Below are 14032 nucleotides of genomic sequence, written 5' to 3'. Positions count from 1 at the left end.
TTTCATCTAACTCACCCACCTGTCAAGAAAATACATACCATCCCAGACACTAAATTCAATATTTTAAAAGTAATCCAGGGGCGCCTGGGTGGCTCAGTCGGTTATGCGTCCGACTTCGGCTCAGGTCATGATCTCGCTGTTCCGGAGTTCGAGTCCTGTGTTGGCTCTGTGTTGACAGCTCAGAGCCTGGAGCCTGTTTCAGATTCTGTGTCTCCCTTGCAGTCTGTGTCCCTACTCCTCTTGCACTCTGTCTCTCTCTCTCTCTCTCTCTCAACAATAAACATGAAAAAAATAATAAAAGTAACCCAAAGATACAGAAAATGTCCTGTCACTGAAACATGGCATATCGTCATTCACCATGACCCATTTTCTGCATGGCTCATAAAGGCAAGACAAAAAAAGTATTACAACTAAACGTTGTTTGGAAAAATCTTGACCTTTCTCGAATAAACACACTATTTCACACTATAATTTACCTTGTACTTTACAAACTTTATTAAATAATGAGCATTACTAACTTTATCTTATATACAATATTTAAACTATGTTTTCCTAGATGCATTTTTTTTTTTTTTTTGCACAAAGACTAGGTAAAAAGTGAACTTAAAAAAAAAAACAAACCTGAACGTTCAGTACAGAGACCCAGTAAGAACTTGACATAATTTTAAGTACGTATAACTTTCCCCCCAGTTATGTACAATCCTACCCCACGTCCAAAAGAAACTATCTTAAACGGAAGCATTTAATTGGTAACTTTGAGGAAAAATATGAACATGATTATATATACACACAGCTCTCAAAATCTGCATCCTGGCTGACAGAAGACATCTAAAAGGTAAAGGTTTATCCTAGAACCTAAAGACAATGACACAGACATTTTATACAGCACGACATCCACCTTGGTGCAGCCAGGTGACATCGAAGCCATGCAACGAGAACACTGGTGTGAAGGGTTCATAATTTCTGAGAGTAAGACACCGTGGTAATATGGACAATATAGAATTGGGGGTCATACACACTAAACAGCAAAAATAGGAAACTACATTCTAGGACAAGAAGAATCAGATAACTTTGTTTTGCAAGCACACTAACAAGCCCTTCTGGCAAGTCTGAGAACATGCTTCCTTGCAGGGCTTGTCTTTTCTGACACTGCTTAGTCCTGAAAACTCCTATCAAGTATAAAGAAAGGCAGTGAAAGAAGGAATGTCTCTAGAACCATGCTATCCAACAGGGACTTTGTTTGACAAGCTCTAAGAAGAAAGAATATAGAGAAGGAAGAAACTTGGGTTCTTTTCGGTTATTTCAAAGGAAAAATGAAGGTCTTTCGGTACCTGCTTGTAAAATAAGGATGGTCACGTCTGATGTTTCGTGGTTAAGAAAACGAGGCACAGGACTCAAGAAGAGGAAAAGAATTATGGTGAGATGTCACCGATGGAAATCAGTATCGTTGCTTACCTTCGGATAAAAGGCCCACACCCCCTTTCCTACACATATAGTTTTCAAAATAAAAAACCGAGCAGGTGGGGAAGGGATCACAGAACGTAAAACTGCTTAAAGGGAGCCTTAAAAGGCCACAGTTTAAGAACACACTCTTCTTGCATTGACCGGAATCTTCAATAAAATACAACATTGTTATAAAGGACCCACAGATCTGCCTTCGCTTCTCTCTTGTGCTTCTTCGGTTTTGTTTTTTACTCTCAAGGTCTGGTTTTTGCAGTTTCCTTCCATGAAGTGGTATGTTGGTCCGTGATATCACAGTGAGCGGCTACTCGAAGACCATAATGACAATGAAAAGAGGTTTTTAGTCACAGCTTAGCAGCCAAAGATTCTTTGCTCTCAAACAACGAAAAGAGGCCCTCGTGTTATGCTTAGTTTAAAAAACACATTTCATCGCGGTCAACGAAATCCTCAAGGCTTCATCCTCATCAAGGATGAGGTCATTTGGTTGAATACGAAACTCAGGAAAGTACAAAGGAAACACTGCTGTGCAAAGGGTGACGCTAACGTGTGTTGTTGTGTTTTAGCTCCTGGCTTGCTTTGTGTTGAGTAGAGATACGCACAAAGAAATAGCATGCAGGGTTCTATTTCCGCCCCCTCTTTAACTGTAATATGAGGAGATAACCATCTTTTCTATTTTCTTGCTTGGAGTTTTCTTTAAGCACTTGAGGAAAGCATTCCTTTTACTCCAGCCATCAAAAATAAACATAAGAGCGAGCACATTCTCCAGACCTCGTCCAGGAACAGAGGTAAGGATTTTGGCTTATACAAAATTGGTCTTGCTACCTTCTGGTGCACAATAGGTACCCAATTTCTACACTAGCGTGACCCTGATAGAGAAATCACAGATACAGAGTGAAACGGGCACCGGAGATTCATCCTCCAATGAGAGATCTCCAGCTTAAGTTTTGCTAGGGTCTTGTCGCAAATGAAACCCAAATGCCCGATGTGATTCACGTAATCCTTTAAACAGCTTTCGTTTCCCCTCTTTCGCAAACATGCGGAAAAGCCTCCTTGCTGCCTTTGGGTCCTAGAATAAAACTATTTGTGGGTTCTGGATAATAGGAGAGGATTATGGCATTTGTTAAAGTCTGGACACTATTGTCAGGATATGGGAGAACATATCACGGCCATCAGGTTAAAAAAAAAAAAAAAGCCTAAAAATTTTCAAGTAAGATCGACTTACAGGAGACACGACACAGCATCAGAGAAGACACTGGCTATACAGTACGATTCCAGCTGGCTTGTCAGCCGTTTCCAAAAGTTGTGCTGGAAAAGAAAGTATGGTTTACACTTCTGGTTATTACAAAATCGTTTTTAATCTGGTACATAGAAAACACCTCTCAGTATCTGTAATCTGTGAGCCTCACACGACATTGGTTTGCGCAGCTTCTACTGAGAAACTTAGGCAAAGCTGCTGGAACTGAGACATTGAAATTTTTCCCTCAGCGACTGGACGATGTTTTGCTGATTGGGAGACGGCCCCCTCCAAAGATAGTCATTCAGTTTGTCCGAATCGTCGTAGGACGTCAGGTATGGTGAAATCCCAAGTGGGTCGCCCATTGGCTCTTTGGGAGAGCACGGACTGTTCACAGAGTAAGACGTGTTGTTGCTACGGGTCTTCTCAGTAAAGTCAGCATCCGTCATCTGTGGGACAGCCTTCTTCCTACGACCGTGAGATAGCTCTAACTCTGACTCATCATCTTCTGACTTTATTTCCACGTAGTCGTCTTCGTCTCCTTCAGTCTCCTTGAAATTGGAAAAATAGTTCTGTGTAGCTATTTGAGCACTTAAGGGCAAATTTCTATTGACGACCAGAACCTTCTGTGAGTCTTGGAGCGTGAGATCGGAGCGTTTTTCAGTGCCTTGTTGACACGAGTCAGCCATACCTGGCAGCAGATCCTGGTGGCTCTCACACCTTGAACTTTTGTGCAAAGACAGCAGCTGTTTCTTTCCCACTTCTCCAGGGTAGTTGATGGAGTCCATGGACTTGTTTATCAAGATTGAGGAAGATGACTGGGACCTATTATAAGGCTGAGATTTAGCACTGATTCCTTTCCGACCCAAAGAGTTGTAAAGGTGGCCCTGGTAAGAGTTCTCTTTGTTGGGCTGACTGACTATCACACTGTGTCTCTGGAAGGAGCCCAGCAGAGGGTCGGAGGTTTGAAGAGAAGGCACAGAGCAAGCTGTGGACAACTGTCTTGGAATGTTTTTTGTGTTGATCTCTAAAGTGGGATGTTTCGACTTCAAGTCTTGCTCTGGCTGGGGACAGAAGTGCACTAACTCTCCATTACTATAGGTTGAATGCAAAAGCCAATCTTCGCTGCCATGTTGGGACCGGGGAGCTGATGCAGACGTGGGGTTGGAGGGTTCTCGAGGGCTGGCCCAGCCGTCCTTCTGGGTCTTAAAGGGGGTCTCTCTGAATACAATCTGGTCGTACAATTGGGAATACTCGGCAATCCTGGCACCTGGAAGGCAAATGTGAAACAATAAACATACATAGGGTTATGTCCACATGCAAAGATTAAAAACAAACAAACAAAAATATATATACATAACATGCTAACAAACATATTTAAAACTTTTAAATAGACAGGACTTTTAAGTGTGAGGATGAGTCATCACTGAGTACTAAGCAACGCGACCTAATAATCCATAGTTTCATAAAAAATAAAAATGTCACCAAAAATGTCCCCTAAAGGTTCATTTAATTTGATATCATTCTGGATGAGTTTACTTCAGGTCTGCACATGTTCACTATCTATGATGGAAATTTCTGGTGTTCTTTACAAGCATGAAATGGTGTCAGTGCTAAAAAACGGGCATCATAAAAACAAGAAGGTCAGCACTTAAACCCTGGTCAATGAAAAATAACACAAGTGCCGTTAAGAGGAATATGACACAATCCACTAGTGGCTACCCCTGGCTTCTCACTAGTCTTGATTGGTCCCAGACAATGACTCCTTCAAGAGGCCGCTCCTGGTGGCGGTTCCTGTACTTCCCGTTTCCAGGTGGCAGTCCACTGCCACTGTCTGGGAAACCAGTGTCTTCAGGAGGTCCTCCCTTCCAGTATTTCAAAACCATGTGTATTGACTGACCCACATCTCCCTTCCCATCCCCAAGAAGTTGGGCATTGAAGTCTATGCTTCCGAGATATTGGGAATGAACCATCTGTGCATAGGATCGATAGTGTAACATTCTCTAGTATTTGGCCAGAACAGGATTTGACTGTTACTTCCACAAAAGCTATTGCCACGTTAAATTAAGCTGTGAGGCCATTCTCCTCTCTGTTCCACTTCTGAGTACAGATATTTCTAAAGATGTTAACAGAATCGAGATACGGATAGAATATTCTCTTGGACCAGGAATGTTTTAAGAGACTGAGCCAAGAGAATGTCAATTTCAAGAGCTACCCACCCCTCCATCATCCCAATCCGGGTATCCACATGACCACCCTAGGATCAAAAAATTCCATGCATCCTATAAATTACCCAGAACACATCTACATAGTCTTTATGAAAGGGATCTATCCCATATAAGATGGCCAGCAAGTGACATTACATTTTCTTCTTCTTTAAGCTTTTGATATTTTTAGTAGCCTATTGTTAGCAAATTATCCCTTGAATTTAAATAAAATATTTAGTTGAGTTTCTGCCATTTCTTTTGTCTCAATCTTCTATGAGAACAGAAGACAAGTTGCAATTAGTCTGTGTGCCTTTAATTGCGAGCTTCTCAAATTGCTTCCCTAGTCCTCCAAATCAGGGTAAATCGTCTGTTTAACTTTGTACAGACCCTACACTCAGATCCTTCAGGTTTTCAAGTCCAGATTCCTTGGAAGAACAGAGAATATCAGTTTAGAATTTCTAGTAACAAAAACATGAGCTATTATTCCTTAAATGGAATAATGACGATTCTCAATGCCAATTAAATTTGGCAACCCCTTAAGAGATTGTAAGTATTGATTGGGGCGCCTAGGGGGCTCAGCTGGTTGAGCGTCTGACGTCAGCTCAGGTCACGATCTCATGGTTTGTGAGTTCAAGCCCCGCGTCGGGCTCTGTGCTGACAGCTCAGAGCCTGGAGCCTGCTTCAGATTCTGTGTCTCCCTCTCTCTCTGCCCCTCCCCAACTCATGCTCGGTCTCCCTCTCTCTCTGTCTCTCAGAAATAAACATTAAAACAAAAAAGCACTTTAAGAAAATCTACATGAACCAAGGTGCTCACATTAGCCATTCTGAAATCTATAATGTTTCATTAACTATGAAACCCAAACAAAGGCAACTGAACTTTTAGACATAAGTCACTGGTTAGTGAAAGTCAAATGGTTCTGCCCAAACCATTGCCATTTATATTACGGCCCTGCACCTGATCCCGCGGCTAAGTCAGGAGGGCTCTGAACTTTTACAAGATTCCAATAAGGTGACAATTTTGGGGAAAGCAATGAGAGCTAATTAAACCATTTGGTTAAACTATTTCAGTACCAAAGTTTAACCATAAAGTTGTGTATGAACATGGTAGCCCAGATGATCTGAAACCATGTATTACCCAAAATATCCACAGTATTTCTCATGCCTCTTTCTTCCTAATCACACGCTCTTCCTCTTCCTTTGCTTTATCAAATCTGATTTACCTCTCAAGACCCTCTATAAGCCCTACCCCTTTCATGAATCATTTTCTGATCCATTTGTTTTCACTGAAGTGTTGTATTAGTGTGGACCATAATATTTAGCTATTGGTTGCACACACATGCATAGACATGCACACACGCATACACTCAATCTTGTGTTGCTAATTGTTTTATGTGGTCTAGTTTATCATTCCAGCTAGTCTATGAGCTTTTAGTCTTGGAGAACAATCCTCACAGAGCACCAAGCATAATTTCGGATAGAAATCAGTCTCGGAAACTACTTAATTATTCCGATAATTTTTGGACTGCCACCTTTTATTTCAAGCATTGTGTTAAAAATGGAGGTGCTTAGGGTGCCTGGTTGGCTCAGTCGGTCAAACGTCCGACTTCAGCTCAGGTCATGATCTTGTGGTTTGTGGGTTCGAGCCCTGGGTTGGGCTCTGTGCTGACAGCTCAGAGCCTGGAACCTGCTTCTGGTTCTGTGTCTCCCTCTCTCTCCGCCCCTCCTCCACTCACATTCTGTCTCTCTCTCAAAAATAAACCTTAAAAATTTTTTTTAAAAAAATGAATGTGTTTTTTCTAAGACCATTCCCCAGAGAGTAGAAAGGCAGCCTAGAAAATCAGGGGCATAGCAGAAAAAGAGGAAGCAGGAAAGTAGTCTTTGGTTAAAATGCTTCCTATAGACAACTCATAATGCACACAGTTTACCTTTGGATAATAAAAAGTCGACCATTTATAGATTTGCAATAAAAAGTATCTCAGAAATAGACAATATACTGTGCCTATCTAAGTTGTGGAGTTTTTGTTCTGTTTTGTCTCAGCTTGGCATTCTAAGAGAGTCTATAACTTGTTTGATGGCAATGTGAATAAGAGACTGCTTCCAAAGGAACAGGTGTCATTAAATAGATTTCTTTAGCCAGATGTATAGGAAATAGCCAGTGCAAGACGACACTTCTAGTCTAAAAACCTTAGTATCGGTCAGCTGGTTCAGAGGTCCCCATCATCCTTAGTTCTGGCATTAACAGACTTTATAGAACATGTATATTATCATTATGTGACGACCCAGGGCTGTCCCTGGTTTACTTCTCTTTTGTTCATTTCAATGGTGGTGTTCTTAGGATTCCAGATGAAAGCTTGAAGTGATCCTTACCGAGAAAATATGAAATATATTGCTTTCAAGACAGACGATTAATGTCAATGTTTCTGATACTGCTTGAGATGTGGACCAAAGCATAAAATGTTATTTTGCCTTCTCTACTTTATGCAAAAAAAAAGGAAAATTCCTCAAACCTATATGGAGTCTTCTCCCACGTAAAACATCACACAAAAAGGGAACCCAAAGGTTTCGTGGCCTCAAAGACTATCAGGAGGGAGGTCTGACTGACCGAGAATGCTGGCATGCTATCATAGGCTCTAAACAGCGGGGTAAACTAGACCTGGTTGGGTGATTTAAAGGCAGAAATCTGACCCGGGGCCTGTAGACCCCCCGCCAGAGAGTTCAATAAAGGTGCTCGAGAGTTTCAGCAGGTGAATAGGGCGTTCCTCCTTCCGTACAACACCGAGAGCAAGCTCCTGGCAAAGTGGCAAGGCCCATACGAAGAAGTCTGGAGAATCGGTCCGTTCGATTATGACGTCCTGTGCCCAGATAAACAAGAGAGAGAAAAGGAGTCATCATGTCAACTGATTGAAAGCCTAGTGGGCACAGGAAGTGGTCTCGATCCACCCGGATGGAAGATTCCTCAGGTCTGAGAGATGGCAGGCCCTAGGGACGTGCTCCTGCCAGACAGCAGGGGAGACCCCGCTCTCAGAAGATGACTTTGGAGCGATCTCCTCCTCTTGGTTGGGGAGAACGTTGGTAGTAGCCCACCATGTCAAGAAAGGACCCAGATGCAAAGCTGAGAAAAGATCCTATGGGATCCCAAGAAGACATCAGTAGGTAAAAGCAAAAAGAGAACAAACCAAAAATAAAAAAGAAGCAAAAGAAAACCCCAAAAGGAAAATCTGTCCATACTTAAAAGGTGGGTAAAAAAGAAGATTATTCAAAGTAGTTGTAAGCCCTAATGAAACAGCACTGAAGGACACGCTTCTATCAATTTTTGAGTTTTGCATGTTAATAGATGGTCCGTGTTCAAAACAACCTGGCTCAGGCGATTACCACTTTTTAAAGGACAGTCTGCTGGTATAATCTACCATCATCAGAAACCTTGGAACTGGATTTCTCTTAGCCCAGGTTTGGTCAGTGATTACACTGCTGTTTACAATGCCATCTCTGTCCCCAAAGAGTCCTTCTGCGGCTGGAACCCACTTTTTTTCCACGTGTAACAACAAACCAGCTTAGCAACGCTAGCATTGGAAAAGGGATCCATATTAATTCAAGCATATTCTTGCAAGGAGGAAAAACATATGCCCATCTGGTCTCTCACACTCATACAAAATTTACTTTTCACCTTCATTTTATTTAAAAAGAAGAAGAAGGACTCAAGAGAGTCTGCAAAGTCCTTCAGGTAGCAATTCCAGGGCTTAACTGCCCTATTTGTTAGGAAACTTCACTGTGTGATTAGTTCTAGAAAAAGAGGCAAGCTGTAGACAATTCTTAAATACTCCCAAACTTGAAAAAAAATCCCTATACGTCCTTGTCATGTAGCTTGTGGCTTCATTTTGGATTTGGAGATCCCCTTCTCATTCTCTGGTTTCCACGAAGAGAAGGAAATCAACCTCCAAGAAAGGGGGTGAGTGGCACCAATCTGGCCAGATGAGCCGTGTCACTATCCTGCTAACTACCTGAATGTGCCTCGATACTGAGCCATCTGGGTTTTACTTTTAATTGGAGAAAGGTCTCCTCTCATTTGATACTGAGGTGGTCCTTTGTCAGAAAAATCTAGGGCAGGGATTCTTAAAATAGGATCAAAAGACCACACTGTTTTAAACTGCAGACTCCTGGGCCTAACCGCAGAAATCTCTCTGGGTCTAGAGGTGAAAAGCTCCTGAGGTGAGAAGCAGCATGTCCTCAGGTTTATCCTCCTATGACAGTCATGTGTCTCATTCACACACGTGTCCTTCCACCAGGATCAGTGTCGAGTTTTGTGTATGTACTTCTTTATAACACAGAGAGAAGTCAAACCTTTAGCCCCAGTCCTGCCAATATTGTACCTGAGATCCCAGATTTCTGCCCCAGAAAGGAGGCTTGACTGAAGTTATTAAACTTTTTGGAAGCTATGTGAGAATACCAAGTAAGATAGTATTAAATGCATGATAGCAGCTATTTAAAACACACACACACACACACACACACACACACACACACAAACTGGTAACAGAAATACATGGGAAACAACTAAGGTATAAAATGTGAATAGCTCTTAAAGAGAGCAGAGAGGACTCCTTTTCCCCTGTGAGGATGAGTGGGCATTTTCTGTTGGGATTCTGGAACAACCCTATTCCATAGGCTTCCAAATCTTCAAAGCGTACTTGAGCCACTGCTCATTCCCAGCACACTGATTCACAGGGAAAGGCTTTACGTGATGCCACAAGTTCAACTGACTGCTATTTTTTACACTTCAGAGTGGAGAACGGGTCTTAAAACATCAAGCCTGCAGTGACAGTGTTAAACCTACAACAAAAGCCTCCGAGACCAAATCTTACTCCAAGAGACTCTGAGCCAAAAGTGGGAAAAGATGAGCAACGGCCTCGCCACTGTTTGTTAGTAAGTCAGCGGTCTCGATTTGAGAGAATGAACGTCTGAGTGGCAATGTTCTCAAGGTTTAAGGACATTTGGAACCTGGAAGCTGCCCTCACATCCTACTTTCAAGAAGGAAGGAAAGCAGTGTGAAGGAACGTACCGATGGCAGGGCCCCCTTGCTTCTTCTCTTCTAAGATGGCCGCCAGGTCTTTGTGCGTGGACTTCTGTTGCTGGCCGGCCAGTGGCTGCTCCAACTCTGGGCTTCTCACTTTTAAGAGTTGATTTGCCTTCTTGATCTTCTGACTGTACTGCCTGGCCATCATAAAAACCCTGCTTCTTGTCTTATCTGTGGCATCCATCCCAGGGTCAGGGGTTTCCAAGTCTGTTTGGGACAGACCGCTGTTGGCCAAGTCGTAGGGATTTTCCATGGGAGGTGTTTCACTGGCCAGAGACAGCCGGTTGAGACTCATAAAGGAGTCTTCTTTAGAAATCAGGTCTTCCTCAAACGGGCAGTTGGCCCGGCTAGGTCTGCCGCTGTCTTTCAGCGGCGTGAGGAAAGCGTGGCCCTCCGGGAGGGACAGCGTGGACACGGAACGTGCCGCCTCTCTGCCCAGCTCGGGGGTGCTCTCGGAGTACAGCCTGCCCGGCATGTCCTCTGTGCTGACGGGAAATGCTGCCAGGAGCCGGTCTCTAGCTTTGACTTCATTTTTCTTGATGTAATTTTCCAGGTCATTCCAGATTTCGTCCACTTCTTCAGACAGTTTATCAGATATCGATTTATCGGCTAGGGACAGGTTACAGCTGAAAGAGTTATAGAGCAAACTCAAATAATCATTATCAGAGGGGCCCTGGTGGTAAGGGGCTTCGTCCTCACTGAACTGGAGGCTGTCCTGGGAAACGAAGGGCCTCAGACTGTCGCAGCATGCAAAGTCGGCGTCCAGACCTAAGAAGGTGCTCCTCTTGGGACGCTTCAGGCTGCTGCATTTGAAGTCCAGTGAGGGGGGATCTGGGAGCCCTATGGTGTCATAGATGTTCTCCTCAACCATCTGGAGTTCGTGTGTGCTTTGGTTCGACGCCTGGCGACCAGTTGGCGCTCCGTCCCTCATCGTGTGCAGAGAGGTCTTCTCGTGGTCAGCCTGCCTCTTTGAGAAGGCCAGCTCCGGGGTGCTCTTGGGGCGGACAGAGTCCCTGGCTGTTTTGGGGGGCGTGGGTTCGGCTTCTTCCCGTTTCACAACCATCAGTTTCAAGTCCTCGTAACTTATGTTGTCATAGACATGGTCTACGTCATCAATAGTCAACTCTACGGATGACCCAAAGGGAGTCATTCCTTCCTGCCCTTCTGTTTTAGGGCCACTCTGCAGTTCCCTTCGGGGGCTATACTGAGAGCCACCACCGTCCCGAATTCTTATTTCGGGGGGACACGTGTTGCTCTCGCCAGCGCTACTGGCCCGCCTGACAACCCGGTGGCCAGAGCCGGTGGCTTCTGTGGACTCAATCTGTCCCATGTGCCAACTGCAAGGGCGACTGGAAGTGCCGTCTTCACACAGTCTGGCAGAGTTCAGATCCGAGGAGGAGAAAGAGGGCACGAACATCTGATAGTCATCTTCACCATCCTCATTCTCCTGAGGGGACCGACGGCTAGGAAACAAGGCTTGTCTGATCTGGTGGTCCGTCCAGATGTTTCTGATGGCTCCTCCCCCACGAAGCACGCTGATAATGGCAGAAGTGCTCGGCTGACTGTTCCTCTGTGCGGGAGATGGTCCCGTTGAGGTCCGCGGGGGAGACCCTTCCTCTCTGGAGACCTGGGGCAGATAGAGACATATTGACTGAACCGGAGTGCCATAGACACAGAGTGCCCTGGTTTTACACATTGCCTCTCCCACCGGACTATAAGGTTCTTACAGCAAATGATCGGTAAAAGTTGATTTTCACTGAGGGGAAAAGCACTTCAGAGTTTTGCAAAAAGGGGCAGAAAGGACAGGAACTGATATTCACTTAGAAACAGGCCAGGCCATTTGCAGACGTTCTCCACAGGTAATGCTCATACTCTGCGGGTTAGATGTGATTGTACCAATCGCACACTAAGGAAATCCAGGCTCTCTCTAGTTGGTAGAAAGGCTGGGATGCAAACCTAGGTCTGACTCCAAATCCCTTACCCCAATGCAGGGAATCGGCAAAATACAGAAAACTCTTAGATGCTTCGAATAATTCCGACACGCACTTGGCAAATAACATTATATGCGTGAACGTACATGGGTATCGAGGGCCATGGTATCTGGTTTCTCTTTGAGGCTTGACTCCTAGGAACCCTATTGTGGTTTCTGGTGTACCAGAAGCCTCTGTCAGTAACCTGACGGCACAGCTAGAGGCTTTCTCTGAAATCTGCAGACCTGCCTTGCACCTGACCAGCATTGCCTTGATTTATACATTCTAGGCAGAGACTCTGTTGCAGGAATGTAACTTAATCCACTTTTGAGCTGGTGAGCTTTTTACTTTCTCTCAAAATAGATTTGATTAAGTAATATTTAGATACCTGTTAGGAAGTAAAATATGAGCGATGTTAACAAGGTCTCATAAAAAAACACAATGGGGTCTTTTATCACTTGGAACCTTTCTTGATGGACCCCAATTGTGCAGACAGAGAGTGGATGGGCCTCTGATGCCGTCTGTAGTAGAAGGACTAGCTTCAAAGAGTTGCAAGGGTTAAGACCAGTTCAAACTGATTAGTACCAGGGACGTGTTTTCTGATTGAAGCACTTTAAGAACCAATGAGAACGGTCCAATGAGCAAGAATTTTTCATCACTTGTCCATGAAACTGGGATACATATTTTCTTGGAATAACCTCTCAGCAATGTGTCTGCCTGCCTGCCTGTCTGTGTATCAGGGAGGGAAGGGAAGTGTAGGGAAGGCAAGAAAAAAAATTTCATCCTGAATGTTATTTTTCTGTTAAAAATTAAAAGCTAAAAACACCCCACCCCATTAGTCATTTAATCTTGTGCTCACTTTTTTTCATGTGATCAAACCGTGGACCATTTGAGGACTAGGAACCAATGAATATGCACACGTATGGACACACACACAAATATATATATATATAATATATATAAAAATATATATATGATTAATATATAATATATAATATACAATATACAATATATTATATTATAAATATATATAATATATTATAATATATAATATAAATACATTATATTATAAATATATAATAAATATAAATATATATATAATTATATATAATATATATTTATAATATATATATTTTATATATAATATATACAATTATATATATTATATATTATATATACATAATATATAATATATAATATATATAATATATATAATAATATAATTATATTATTATAATATAATAATTAATATATATTAATATATATGATTAATATATATGATTATGTAGGATATATATATAGGATATATAAAATATATATATAGGATTATATTTATGGCTCTATTTTCTTTCCTCACCCTTTAATATCTCTCCCTTTTTACCTTACTCAGACTGTACTGGTAACATGTTTATAAAATATGGGCAGCCAGTCGCTACATTTTACAAAATAAAAAAAGTTGGTACTAACTAGTAAAGTCATGACAAAGCACTTTGAAAGTGTAACAAAAGCATTTTGTGAACAGCCAAGTAATACTTTCTTAAAATCTTCCCTTCCAGAACGATTCCCAGACCATTTAGAAAATGAAGAAACCTGCGTTTTTAATATCAAAAGATGCTTTTAATAAAACTAATTAGTTGAAACTGTGGACTTTGGAAACTGATATTTTATATCAAGTAAATCACCAGGAGAACTGAAGAAACTCTTAGATGTAGAAATAATCAATATGAGGATTTAGCACAACATACAAGCATGTGGTTTATACATCTCACTAGAGGCATATATATCTTCACTAGAGCCGTGAAGAACATTTTTTCCCCATGGTTTTTCTACATTCTCAGCATTATGGCTATTTATAATGATACGAGAACAGCTACCACTTGTGGAGCATGTGTGTTGTTCTAGATTCTGTACTAAGCACTTTTTTTTTTTTTTTAAAGATTTTATTTTTAAGTAAATAATTCACCCAATGTGGGGCTCAAACTCGTAACTCCAAGATCAAGAGTCACACACTACTGACTCAGCCAGCCACGTGCCCTTGTATTAATAAGCACTTTTAAAAACATATTTTTGTGGGGCACCTGGGTGGCTC

The 14032-nt window shown here is 42.3% G+C and overlaps 1 protein-coding gene across 3 annotated transcripts in view; it reads right to left on the bottom strand.

Moving 5' to 3' along the window:
• Nucleotides 1–471: 471 nt before the first annotated feature.
• PLEKHG1 (pleckstrin homology and RhoGEF domain containing G1) overlaps nucleotides 472–14032 on the bottom strand; it is a 304149-nt gene continuing 290588 nt past the window's right edge. For all 3 annotated transcript variants that reach the window (XM_042987317.1, XM_042987316.1, XM_042987315.1), the window contains 2 exons: nucleotides 9959–11600; nucleotides 472–3965 (listed from right to left, as the gene is read on the bottom strand). In XM_042987317.1, coding sequence (XP_042843251.1) covers nucleotides 2902–3965; nucleotides 9959–11600 — 2706 coding nt within the window. In that variant the 3' untranslated portion in view covers nucleotides 472–2901. The remainder of the gene's footprint in view (nucleotides 3966–9958; nucleotides 11601–14032) is intronic.

This window comes from Panthera tigris, chromosome B2 (genome assembly GCF_018350195.1).
Source record: "Panthera tigris isolate Pti1 chromosome B2, P.tigris_Pti1_mat1.1, whole genome shotgun sequence".
Lineage (NCBI taxonomy): Eukaryota > Metazoa > Chordata > Mammalia > Carnivora > Felidae > Panthera > Panthera tigris.
This window is presented reverse-complemented; position numbering and strand designations above follow the sequence as displayed.